The sequence below is a fragment of the Parasteatoda tepidariorum genome, chromosome 5 (assembly GCF_043381705.1).
Source record: "Parasteatoda tepidariorum isolate YZ-2023 chromosome 5, CAS_Ptep_4.0, whole genome shotgun sequence".
Classification (NCBI taxonomy): Eukaryota; Metazoa; Arthropoda; class Arachnida; order Araneae; family Theridiidae; genus Parasteatoda; species Parasteatoda tepidariorum.
This window is the reverse complement of record NC_092208.1, coordinates 66,286,232-66,300,626: the sequence shown is the minus strand read 5'-3', so window position 1 is coordinate 66,300,626 and position 14,395 is coordinate 66,286,232. Positions and strand designations below refer to the sequence as shown.

The window sequence follows — 14,395 nt, the reverse complement described above, 5'->3', positions numbered from 1 at the left end:
AAGAGTTATATGTCAATCTTAGCATCTAATTGCTATTATTTACAAAGAACTGAGTATTGCAAGATATATAATTTATATTTCATATAATACTCCTTTTGGAATAAAAAATTTAAATCCTTATTAATTAAAGCCAATTTATAGCTTGAACTGAACATTAAAATAAATAGTTGTGTTACTGTCGATATCAATACTTTTATTTGTTTTTAAAATTGTTATATTAAAAATTCATCTTATCATGCACGTAACTACTTTTAGAAATATACTGTAAGTGACTTTTTTTTAAAAGCAGTTCATTTTTTTTAAGTAAAATGGTTAAAGTATTTTGCTACGTACATTATAAGAATTTTTACTGCAAGAATAATAAAAAATGACTCTTATGTTGATTTCTTCATTTTAAATTCAGTTGCATTTAATTCAGTTCATCCTGCATTTTAAATTCAGTTAATAAATGTCAGGCAGCAACTTAAAAATATTAATTTTTTCTCCTCAGTACGAAAATATTTGCTGTAAAATTTTTAAATTCCTCGTCACTGTTTGCATCAAAAATACTAAATTAAAACTATGGAAAATTTACTTTGGAACACAGAGAAGATCTTGGTAACTCTCTGGTGTCATTATTGCATCTACTACTTCAGGATGTTATCATATCAATCAATTAAAATTATAACTAACTGATATTTTATTTAACTTTAATACTGCAATATACTTTTTTATATACCTGATTCCGTTGCTCTAATATTTCAAAGTACAATTACCCTAGCTTTACAAGTTAATTTATATATTAGTTTTATACATTACAATTTCTTTAAAAGTTGCCTGAAATTAACTCAACTTCGTATTCAATAGATTTTCAATGTTTTGTTACAGGTGCTTGGAATTCTATATCTCATACAAGTAGTTCAATTAACTTAGTTTTATTAACTTTTCTTTAATTTTTAAACTTACCTTGAAAACTTACCTTTTCATCGAGGAAAATATATCTCCTAAAAATACCATACTGTATAATATTGACATTTCTGGAGAAAAAAAACGTAATTCCGGTAAATAAAACCAGAATATAAGATATTTAAACAATTAATTTAGGAATTTTTCAGCTGTTAATCGAAAATTTTAATTTTCAAAATTTCATTTCTTATCACTACGTATTTAGTAGGTAATACGAAACTTAAACCCCCTTAACTGTTAACTTTTGAATTGTTTCTTTACCATGTTCTAAGGTACCATGATAATATTACGAAATGTTATCATATTTACAAAATGTTATCACATATAGTAAATCCACAATTTATTGTTAATTTTAACCCATCAATTTCATAAAAATTTAGCAAACTTTCTGGTGTTCCCATAGAGCCAGAAGCATGGGAGAAATTTTCTGTATGGTAGCAGTTTTGACAATGTATTTTTTTCTCAGTGTAAAGTAGAACAATGCAAAATGCTCACATATCTAAATACGGGTTTTAAACACAACTTGCTTTTTTTTGTTTCCAATAAAAAATACGGAAAAATGGTAAAAATTTATAAATCTCTGAATTAATATATAAATCATTTGGATAAAAAATATTTTCCAAAATATTTCTAAGATATTTAAAAAAGGAATAAGATTTAGAAAAATGAATATTTTTTAGAACATACCAAATTAAACTATAGTTTATGAAACATGTGCTTAGTTTTCAATATTTTAGTATTAAAATAAACATGGGCATACAGCTCAAAACGCTGATATTATGTTTCAGATAAATAAAAATGGTATGATTCAAAATGTTTTCAATAATCCCCAGGATAAATTTTATTTAGTCCCTAATACATGAAAAATTCACTTTATCCTGCAAACCCTTTTGAAATATTTATGAAATTTCTGATATGTTTGAAATGTCTCACAAATATTTTATTGTAAGAAACGCTATATATGCTCACATTTTAGAACATTTTTTTGAACCCCATGATATTTTCTGAAAGATTTTTAACTCATTTAAGACTTAATCATAACATTTTGTTCTATTACTTCAAATCTATGTAAGGTACACACTAACCATTTTTAATGATATTATTAAATTGAGTACTTATCAAAGAAATATATGAGAAATAGCAATATGTTTTTTAGTTATCTTATTTTTCCTGACATTTAAAGGATTCGAATTGAAGAATTTAGTTATTTTTACTGCTATGGCAAGTAAATTGGTGACGAAAGTGCCAACAATGCTCGGCAATTGATGATTTGTGCATTGTGTTTTTTTCTTTCAATTCAGGCAAATTATCTATGATTATCAATGCTTGTTAGATGATTTTTCTTAATCCATCGATAATAAAAAAATATTAAATTTAAAAAAAATAGTTAGTGCATTTCGACAAATATAAACTAAATATAAAAATATGAAACATAAAAACATATAATTCTTTACCAACAACATTTAGTAAATATTTGATCATTATTAATTTCACCAATTCATGCTTTTTAAATAGCACAGCAATTTACGTTTTACATACGGATAATATTTCTTATTATGAATAATGAACTCTGAAAATGTTAAATTAGAAATTGATATGGAGCATAATAAATTGTTGCGCATTTAAATATGCAATTCCCGTTATGAATTTGAAATTATCAAATACATCAAATATAACGTAGCTTCATTCCAAAACGTTTTGTATAGAGTTATAAGTATATTTAAATGTCAAAATATTATAAAAAATAATATCATTGACGTACTATAACATTACACAAGCAAAAATATGATAAATAATTACTCAATTTTTTTATTGTTGTTTGAACATTATCTTTACAAATGATTTACAAGAATTTCTTTTCTTTTCTTGGTTTCAGCTATTTTCATAACAAATAATGTAATAAAAAATCAAAAATATGTCATTATTTCTCTTATTTCTCAAAACACATAGTATGGTTTTTTCACCTTCAGCAGCTTTGATATTTTTATCAAAATACTCCCTCCTATTTTTCTAATATTGAATTTAATTATAATTATATATGATTAGGATTTTTTTTCTTCAAAAAAATCAGTAATTTTTTTAAAAAATTTCATAAGTCATTTTATTTCTCCTATAATTTTTCCCTTCTCTCACTCACTATATCTCTTTCTAAAATGAATATGAAATATGAGTATGTTATTAGATAGATAATAAAATATTTTAAACAATGTATCATTGGTTGCACAAGCAACAATAAATTAAATAATGACTAGAGCACATTATAAATGAATATTTTTGCCAATGATTGCAAAGGCATTTTTTTTATTTCAGTATCGTTATTTTCCTAACTGCTACTGTATTTTCAGTAGGTAAGGGTTAGTAAGGTTATTTTCATTAATTAAGGGTCAGTAAGGTTATTTTCATAGCAAATAATGTAATAAAAATATCACAATATTTTTTTCAACTCTAACTTTGATTTTCATTTTTCTTTAAATATTCTCTCTAATTGAATTCACCTATTCTTTCAACATTAAATTGAATCATAATTGCATGCTCTTCAATCTTTTCCTAAAAGATTTCTTAGTAATTTTGTAAAGTAAATCTGTAAAGTAAATTTGTAAAGTTTTGTAAAGTAAAGTAATTTTGTAAAGTTAATTTTTACTAATGATTTAAAGGGAATTTTTTCAGTATTGATTTTTCAATAACAAATAAAGTAATAAAAATATCACAATTTTACTCGTTTCTTAAAATACATCGCATGATTTCTTTTTCAACTTCAGTTGGTTCTTTCTTTTTTATTTAAATACTCTGTCTAATTTCTTCCATATCTTACTCGAATATTGAATTTAATTATAATTATATATCATTCAGTTTTTTTCCTAAAATTTTTATGAGTAATTTTGTAAAGTAATTACATAAATCATTTTATTTCGCCAGTAATTACTTAAGTTATTTTTCTTAAAAACGTTTATGAGAAATCTGAAGACTTTGAAAGCGGGAAATATAATTTGTAAATAAGAAAGATATGTAAAAAAAGGTTATTTACTTGACACTTTTAATTTTGGGTAATTGAAAAGATAACTTATGTCTTTTTTGTTAAAGTTCATTAAACAATCATTTTTCAAAGTTTTTATTTCAGTTAAACTTTTTTCGAGAGATATAAGGCTACAGTATTATTACTACTTTTTTACGCAGCTCCAAAATTAAAACATTTAAGTGATTAACATCATTTTGAAGGAGCAATGTTAAAAAGATTTTTATTGATTCGAACAAGATTCCTATTTTAATTGTTTCAAAATATAAGGGGGGAAAAATGAAGCAAAAATAATAACGACGAATATTTAAATAATATTTACGCACTAACCATTTTTTAACGACATTATTAAATTGAATGCATTTCAAAATAAAATATGAGAAATAGCACCATGTTTTTTTAGTTATCTTTTTCTTCCAAGCATTTAATAGAGTCGAATTAAAGCATTTAGTTATTCTTACTGTTATGGCAAGGAAGTTGGTGCTTAAAGTCCACCCAATGCGCTGCAATCGATGATTTGTGCCATGTTTTAATTATTTTTTTAATTTAGGCAAATTATATATATATATATATATATATACACCGAAGAGCCATTACATTATGACCACCCTGCTAATAACATGTAGGACCACCTTTAGCCCTCAAAACTGCTAGCACCCACCGTGGCATTGATTCCACAAGGTGCTGATCGGTGGTTTGAGATATCTGGTACCAAGCGCTCGCCAACTGGTCCTGCAATTCCCACACATTGCGAGGGGGTAGCGTGGCAGCACGGATTTGGTTTTCCAAGTAGGACCACAAATGCTCTATAATTAAGGCCAGGTGAATTTGGGGAGACATGAATTGAAAGTCACTGGATTGTTCCTCGAACCAATCCATGACGATTCGACCCTTATGACATGGTGCATTATCCTGTTGGTAAACACCATCCTCCGCAGGACAAACTGTTTCCACGAATGGGTGAACCTGGTCTGCAACTATGTTCGAGTAGCTTACAGACGTCAGGGATTGTTCTATGAGGATTATGGGTCCTAATGTGCCCCATGAAAACATTGTTCCTGGGCGAGAAACCATGAAAACCTGGGCGAGCCCATTGTTATAGATGGAGGGTGGTCATAATGNTATATATATATATGAATGAATGAATGATTATATTATTGCAATCATCTTCTGTGATAATTATAATGATTTTCTTCTGTGATTTTCCTAATATGAGACGTTTCTATAATCACTAAAATATTACTTGGAGCATTCTGCTTTTTTGCTTTTCAAATGTTTAATTTTAGCAAGATGAAAATAAAATATTTTCATTTTCACTTTGTCAAGTAAACCGCGAGAAATACTTTGAGTTGCAATACGAACCTTTAAAACGGTACATAAAATTAAGCCAAATAACTTCCTTTTTGTGATAACAAAATTAATATCGAGGATAATTCCTTTGCATATAAAAAAATAAATTAGCATACCAGAATAAAAATAACCCAAATCGAACAAAAAATATGTATGACGGGAACTCGTTATTAGACTTTACTTTTAGACATAACGAACCCTACGGATGATGAAGAATAGAGTATATTATTGCAATTATCTTCTTCTGTGTGGAAACGATAAAACGAATTGATTGCCACGTACTCAATTTAATGACATTTTTGGTAGCAGTAGTGGGTAGCCATTGAGACCAGAGTAAAGGGGAAAAAATCCTTAACACGTGCCCGAATCATCAGATGCATTAAGTGATTAAGTACTTTCTTTAACCTGGTGATTTCCTGCTTGAATATATCATTTTCTTTTAGAAAACTGCTTTGTAGAAAATTGTTCCAAAGCAATGGAGAAGGAAGATCCCATTAATCATTGTATACGTCACGTCTATGGTAAGAAAGGGGAGACGGGAAGAAAAAAAAAGTGAGATGGGGAAGGATTTTTATACTTTTTCCAGAAGGATGCATTCATTAAAATATTGAGTTAGTTTTTGGTTTCCGCCTGGTCAGCATAAACTCTTATTAGACGCTATGATTAAAGAATGATTGTCTTTTAATGAGAATTTAATTGTTGGAAGAAGTGTACCAACTGTAGCGTAAGCAAGCTTATAATAAAATAAACAAAGCTCTCTGCCCAGTATTAAATGATCTCAAAAACTTTAAATTGAGAACAATATATCTTGGGAATGTATTCTCGGGTAGTTAATGGCTTAGCGTAATTTTGTCTAATTATGCTACAAGAAGTTTTGTTGCACCACTTAAAGTAATAAAATATTAAGGTTATACTTTTTGAGTTTTATTTTTCTGACATTTGATTTTTTTTCCTAAATAAATAAATAAACACGTACTTTACTTTTTAAACGTGAAATTTATAATTTTGGTCCATATTTATTATGCACAAAATATAACAGTAAGTATTTTTGTTTCCTTTAAGCACAAATAATCATCTTTTGAGTAATTGATGTTCAGCTGATTAAAATTTCCTTCCCCTTAAAAATATATGAATAGGAAATAAAATTTAACATGTTTCAAGCACTCAAAAATAACCACCCATTTTCAAGACTTTCTAGATGTGAATAAAAAGAAACAAAAGTGATTTTAAATATAAAGCACAAAGTGGCCAACGAAAAATGGAAAAATAAAGGTGAGAAACAAAAGCAGAAAAACCCCAGTAGACAAGTGGGAGAAATACGAGTAAATTGGATTTCCATGCGCTATGAGCTGATACCTGTGTTAATAACGTTAATTCCTCACCACCTCTTTATAGTGGATGGAAGTGCATTTTACTCTGATTTGTTCCTCTCTGTCACTGTGGTTTTTCTTGCTATGTTTTTCACTTTTTTTTCTGCATTTATCATCAATTTCGATTTTTAGTCTAGTTTTGATTCTCCCTTTAATGTTTTTTGCTTCACTTTTTGTTAACAACCTTAAGTTTCATATTTCAAATCACTTTTGTTTCTCTTCATTCACGTCAGGCAAGCCTTGAAAATAGGTGCCTGTTTTTGAACGCTTGAAACATGTTGACTGTTATTTTCTATTTATATGTTTTTCAAATGTATAAAGTTTTTAATTAGGTAATATCTTACTGACTTAGATTGTCTGGATTACTTATTTATTTTGATAAAAAAAAGTTTAAGTTTTGTTTTAAAATTAGAATATATTTTAAAACATAAATATCTGAATAAATTGCCTGTTTCCTTATAGTGAAATAAGTATAAAAACTCAAATGCTTACTCAAGAAATTACATTTAAAAAAAAAATAACCGTGGTTTAAAAAAATAACCCATTAAGCTCTCCAAACATAAACCTGAACATATGTATTTCTTACAGGCAAACCCGATACGCCGGAAGAATTTCAAGCTCAAAATGTTACATCCGATCGAGTGTTACTGAGCTGGTCGCCAGGATTTGACGGAGGCTCTCCACAGTTTTTTCGAATCCGATACTCGATAAGAGGCTCAGAAGAAGTTACCACTGTAGACGTTTTACCAACTAATGCAACAACGTTCATGGTGATGGGACTTGAACCTGGTACCGAATATTCATTTCAATTAATGGCCTGGAATATATATGGAGAAAGCGATTACACGGAAAATGAAGTTTTTGCGCATACCACGGGTAAGTTTAGAAACCAATCTTTGATTTTAAAAAATAGCACATGGGTCTTTTTCATGGGTTATGGGCAAGAGTCAGTAATTTATCTTAAGTGAGCATCTGAAAACAATGCTGGCGCATGCGCTCAGTGCACTACTGCAATTTAAGTTGAAATTTTTGAGCATACCACGGGTAAGATTAGAAACCAATCTTTGATAAAAATAGCACATGAGTCTTTTTCATGGGCTATGGGCAAGAGTCAGTAATTTATCTTAAACGATAATCTGAAAACAATGCTTGCGCATGCGCTCAGTGCACTACAGCAATTTAAGTCGTAAAGGCTTGTGTTAGGTTTAATCACCAATCACAGGTAAGATTGACCACTGAAATGCAAAAAATTTCGGATCAAATTGCGATAAATAAAATAGCTATAAACACTCAAGGTTTCGGCACATTTTACAATAATACCCTGTCTTACCAGAACATGTTGGGGGACAAAAAAAACCTGATATACTGTATTTTTGCAGTAATAATTACAGTAAAAAAACTGCATCACTTTAATTAAATAAATATTACAGTAAAAATTACGGTATAATATTTTACGTTAAAGACAGACAGATGATGCACCCAAAGTGTCGGTACGTAATATAGTAATTTGATCTGGAATTCTTACCCCAGTTTTATCAAATCTTTTTCTTGATTAAAATTGGTGTTTTCTAAATAGACCTTGCAGGTTTAAAAATACAGGAAACATACAAAAAATATTTATTTAAAATTACATTTATTGAAGTTTTATAGTGATCGAATATGCAAAATGAATATTTAAAACTATTATTTATTTATTTATTTTTTTGCACTTTAAGACATATATAAATTAATTTTTAAAAAAGAAAGTCTATTAAATAAATTAAATAAATTTAATTTTTGTCAGAAAATATTTCTTTTTTGTTCAAAACCTTGATGCTAATAATATTTAGATTCAGTTGCATTTAATGCATCGAAAGTATAATTTGTTTGAATTTTGACGAGAATAAATACTTTTTGTTTCCTGTTAAAGTTATAGATAAATTGCACAAAATCATATATTATATAAAATTATATGCATTTTGCAGAAAATAATATTTCAGCTAGTAAAAAATTTTACGGAAATTCATGAAATCTACTTAACTTCTAGCAAGAATTGATAGATTTTCAAACACCATTAACTACTTTATGATAACTATAAAAAGCACAGAATTGGGCTAAAAAAAAGATGGATCTTTTCTGCTTTGAATTAAATGTGTTAAATGCTTCATTTCTTAATATAGTTTCCTAAGTATCCTTTTTAAGTTAAAAACTTACAAAACTTTTAGTAAAGAAAGTTGAAGGCACAAAAGATGACTTCTTCTCGATTTAGACAGTTTCATACGAAAGGTAACATTCCGGCTCGATTTTCCCTTTAACTTTTCTGCTCGAGGGGGAAAATACAGGTACTGTCCGGAAGTAACTATCGTTAAACTTGAAGATACTTAAAACTTTCTTACTTGTTTGAAAGATTCTTGCTCCTTTTTTTTTCTTCATTCTGCTGAGATTTCATTTAATAAATATTGATATCAGTTATAGCTATGCATTCTTATTCTGTTCTGATTGTTGTTTCATTTTCCACAAGTCACTTTGTTGAAAATAAAAATAACGAATCTAGATTTTTTAATTATTGCATAAATTCATGTCATTTATTAAAAGTCGTAATCAGACATTTAATATAGAGCTTTTCTTAGATGGGAAGCTGAATTTTGTACCTAAAATTCGTATTTTAAATTTAAATGCGATACAATAAGTTAGTCGAAGCCAGGTATTCTTTGAGAATAGATGGTAAATTAACCAATCTTCCTAAATTCTCCTTTTACAGTTTTCTGTTCAAGAGGAAACTGCAGAGCTACAACTCAGAAAAATAGATCATTAAATTTGTTAGATACTTCAATACTTTACTACCAATTGAAAAAAAAAGGAACATAACTTATTTTTCTTCTTTTACCTAAGCCTTAAATTACATTGCACAACCTAAGCAAGTGTTCCATAAATGAATTTATTGTATATTTTTGACTTAAAAATAACCAATCTTCAGTTATTTTACTAAGCACCAATTTCTCAAAAATCTAAATATTTGCTTGGTGACTTTACATATTTAAACAGCACACAATAAAAACATGCATTAATTTAATGTATATTTTTATTGCGAGATGATTCTAGTCTTTGTAAATCCAGCGGGTCAAGCCATGGTGGCTCAGGGGATAGAGCGTTCACCTTCCATTGAGGTGAACCGGATTCGAATCCGAGCAATGGCTGGTCGATACGGATTTCAGACCAGGCTCGCACCGACCACAGTGCTGCCGTAAAATATCCTCAGTGGTTGACGGATCATGGTTAGAATCCCTTTGTCTTTGCTCTAACCGAGTCAGATTTTCATGGTTTTCTTCAGCATGCAATAAAAATGCAGTTCCGCACGAATTCCTCCACGAAGGCTAGTTTGTCCCAACGCTTGTTACCTTGTCTTCGGGGTTGGGATCAAAATTACAAGGCTACGGAGTTGAACACGAGCAGTCGTAAATTCAAAATTGAGTCGACTGTTAAACGACGGTTATAAAATAAATTAAAAATCCAGCTGGTCAAACCTGTCAACCCACTTGACATCACTATTTAATTAACGTTCATGGATAGCCTTAAATTAGACCCTAACAAGTCTCGAAATTAACCAAATATCAAACGACTACTAATACCGTATTATAAACTCAACAACCAGAGTGTCAACGTCAGCAATGGTGAAACACTCAAAGAAAAAGAAATTCCCACGAACAGTAAGGTTGTCACATAGAATGCAACTCCGGTACGTGCGAAGAAAACCTAATTCAAAAAAAGGTCGTAGTTCTTCAAGTGAAAATTGCAACCCTATAGCGAAAGTGTTCGGGTGTTTGCAAAATCTCCAGAGAGCAGTTCGATCATAAGCAAGCGCCTGGCCGGTCCTCGATAATGGTATTAGGCTTATCTTTTGGAGGGCGTATGTGCAAAATCCACCTCCTCCCCCTGGAGCAGCCCCAAACTCAGTTTATGTCACACTGACATGCGTCTTCCAAAGTATCAGAAAAGGCATTATTTTTATTTCTTTAGTCATTCATAGAAAGAAGGGCGTTCCTATTTTCCAGGAAGTAAGCTGTGCGGATGATTAGATGCGTTAGTTTCTTTGACGTTGAAGTCCGCTTTAGCTTGATAGAATTCAAAATGAGTTTTGGATATATTTCAGTGTCATATTTTTTTCAGTTTTAGTTCTAAAAGTTTAACATTTTTAATGTTTTGCTTAATAATATATAGTTCTTGTTTAGGACAAAATTTTAACAATGCATGGAAAAAAAATATTTTTTTTAAAAAATCAACTAGATTATCTAAGGTTTTATTTCGTATTTCATTTTTAAAATGATGAATTCATAATAAATACCTTATTATGAATTCATCATTAATAATGTTTTTTTTAAAAAACCAACTAGATTATCTAAGGTTTCGTTTCGTATTTCTTTTTTAAAATGATGAATTCATAATAAATACCATGTAATAATTTCCCTATTGAATTAGTTATAACTTTTACTGTGAAGATTAAATGTATTATCTTCTTTATGGTTCAAATAAAAAATCGATTGCAATGAATTTGTTAAAACTCAAAATGAATTTAGCTATACTTTCGCATTTTTGATTGGAAATGTAGAGGAATAGCATTTTTAAAATTTTGTTATAGGAATTTTATTTTAGAATAATATTTATCATTCCACTCTCATTAATTTTCAGAAAATATATAAGCGCAAAAAAATCTTTTAACCACAAAAAACATTGGAGAAAACAGTTAAATTAACAAAAACTAATATTTAACAATTGGACAAATTACTTCTTTGTTCAAGAAATAGTTTAAAAGTAGCCATTGAAACTTTAGACCGATTAGTTATATGTTGCACATTATCTTAATTGGAGATTGAGAAAGTAATTAAGATTTAATTCTTAGAACCTATTTCAACAGTACTTTATTAAATAAGAAAATATTTTTCCTTTTCATGTACAAGTTTTCGCAATTAAAAACAAATTATAAAGTTCGTACAATTCACCTGAAAAATCTGCCATTAAGAATAATCTTAAGCTCATTTTCTTTATTGTTATTTTATATTTATTTTTCCTTAGCTTTCGCAGTATAATTGTTTTTGTCCAGAAAAATTTATGAACAAAAAAAAGGGGGAATGTAAATATAATAAATGCTATTAAATAATAAATATATAGAAAGACTAAGATTACATTCGCATACATCAATACTCTGTTTCCAAACTTAATTTTGTACTACCATATTATAGTTCAAATTCCCAGCTTTATATACTATATGAAGTTTTGTTACAGTACACTATCAGAACCGGTTTTATTTAAAATATAAAATGCAGTTTTATTTACAATTGTATTTTTGTAAAATGATAGATTATTGCTTCCATAAATTATGTCAATTCTACTGATATCATTGAAATACTGGATTCTTGAGTGCATGTTGTAAATACATTTCTAATTATATACTATCAGATTTTTACTTAATTTTAAAACCGTCGTTTAACAACCGACCCAATTTTGGGTTTAAGACTACCAATGTTCAACTCTGCAGCCTCGTTATTTTGAACACTGTCCAGAAGACAAGGGAACTCCTGAATCAAGTATCGGGAGTAATTTGCCTTCGTGGATAACTTTTGGATTAAACTAACCCTCATGTTCGTTACATGGAGAAGAAAACCACGAAAATCTCCCGTAGTCAGTTTGTCGGCAAGGGGACTTTCTTTCTTTCCTTCCAGACGCTGATACGTGCATAGGTTAGTAAAACCCTTACCCGTATAATCCGCGTCTGGCAACTACTTCCGGCCAACCTCAAACAATTATTTAAAGTTTCAAAAGAAAGGAGATTAAAATTTTGTTTACAAGTGTACAGAAATATTAATTTGTTTACAAATAGACAGAAATATTAATTATAGTTTAAACAATATATATATGACATATAGAAAGTGACAATAAATGAATTTTGGAAAGTAAATTAATATAAAGGGAGAAAAAAAAAGGGTAATATATATATATATATATATATAGTTCTCCATTAAAATTTTGATTTATAGGTGTTAAGTAATAAAAGAAAGTAATTAAAATGTCATAATAATAAAAAAAAGTTAAATAGAAAAGATATCGGCAAGGGGACAATAACCCATGATCCATCTACCAGTGAGGTTAATTTAAGTTAGAACTGTGGTCGTTGTGAGCCGGGTGTGGAATTCGAATCATCCAGCCATCGCCAGGATTCGAACCCGGTTCCCCTTATTGGAAGACGAACTCTCTAACTAACACCTTGATTTTATTAATCTTTAATTTGTTGTTAATAAAAATAAATTATACTACACAAATTTATTCTTATATCATATTACAGTTGCCGAACTGTAGCTGAAAATAAAATTATTAGTAAACATTCTGTTTATGGTACCCTTTTAAATTAATTCCAAATGAAATAATTAGGAAAAGCTATACGACTTCTAAAAGAAAGTTATTTAGTCTAACAAACTGTATTTTCAAACAACTCTAACATTTCCAAACTTTTACAAGCAATAAGCTACAAAAAACTTAAATAAAAATTTTGCTGATGAACGGAGCAATAAGAAATCCGTGACCTGTCTATCTGGATGAAAGAAAAAAAAATTTTTACTAACAGCTACAGGTAAGCACGTAAGATCTAAAATGGAACTCGAGAGTATATCTTAAGAAGAAAGTTGGTTCCTTTAAGGGCCCAAAAATAGCGCTGATTCAGGTTTGAGATGGCTAATGGCGCCCTCTCAAGTTTCTTCGGTCAATAGCTGATAGGAATGAAGTCTCTCATTTACTGAAGAACCATTCCTTTTGTAAAAATCAATTGTTTCATTCTTACAGATAGGAAATGAGTGTTTAGAAGGATCTAAAATGCTTCTTTTTACTTTATTTTACTTTGAACGTGTAGGAAGGAGAAGGAATGTTTCCTTCATAGTGTGGGAGTTGAGAAAATAAATAAGAAAATGCAGGGGAAAAGGTTGATTTGTTATTGAATTTTTCGGTGAAGGTTGATGTTTTGAGAATTGTAAATAAGTTGTTTTATAGACAGAAACTTCCAGATTGGAGTCTCAATTAATAATATTAAATTTGATAATTTTACAAAAGAATAATTCAGACTTCTTTTTCTTTCTAACAAATAAAAAAAAGTTAAAGATATATTTCTTTAAAAATCAAAATTACGTCTACCATCAAGGATATTATTCAAACCCTTAATTTACACCTTTAGAATCTTTTAGAAAGTGAAGTCACTAAGGGTTGTGTAAAGTATAAAGTCAGAAAGAAATAAGAACAAAATAAAAAGATAAACATCAAAACGAGTTTGGCGAAGCATGGAGATGCTCTTAATAATTTCTTTTCAACTCTATTTTTCCTCCAGTAGTTAAAAATACTTCCACGTTTTTGTCTCGCCTTCCTCAATTGTGTTTCATTAGTTTTCGATAACGTTTTTAGTTTTAGCTAGAGCAAATTTTAATTTGCATCCCTACTTCGTAAATTTTTTGACTTCCTTTTAGACTAAAATCGCAAAATGCATTTATTTAGAGTGGTCATTACGGAACATCTTACTATAATTAAGAAATGTGAAGTTTAAAATTGTTGCATACAAAGCACGAAAGAACAATGCATTTTATAACCGTCGTTGATCAGCCTACCCAATTTTGTGCTTACGACTACTAATGTTCAACTCCTTAGCCTTGTAATTTTGAACCCAATCCAATTTAATACCATAAATTCCCAATCCCAGAAAATT

The 14,395-nt window shown here is 29.1% G+C and overlaps 1 protein-coding gene across 1 annotated transcript in view; it reads left to right on the top strand.

Moving 5' to 3' along the window:
• LOC107441037 (nephrin) overlaps nt 1-14,395 on the top strand; it is a 342,812-nt gene that overhangs the window by 304,378 nt on the left and 24,039 nt on the right. The window contains exon 17 of the mRNA XM_043050259.2: nt 7,267-7,554. Coding sequence (XP_042906193.1) covers nt 7,267-7,554 — 288 coding nt within the window. The remainder of the gene's footprint in view (nt 1-7,266; nt 7,555-14,395) is intronic.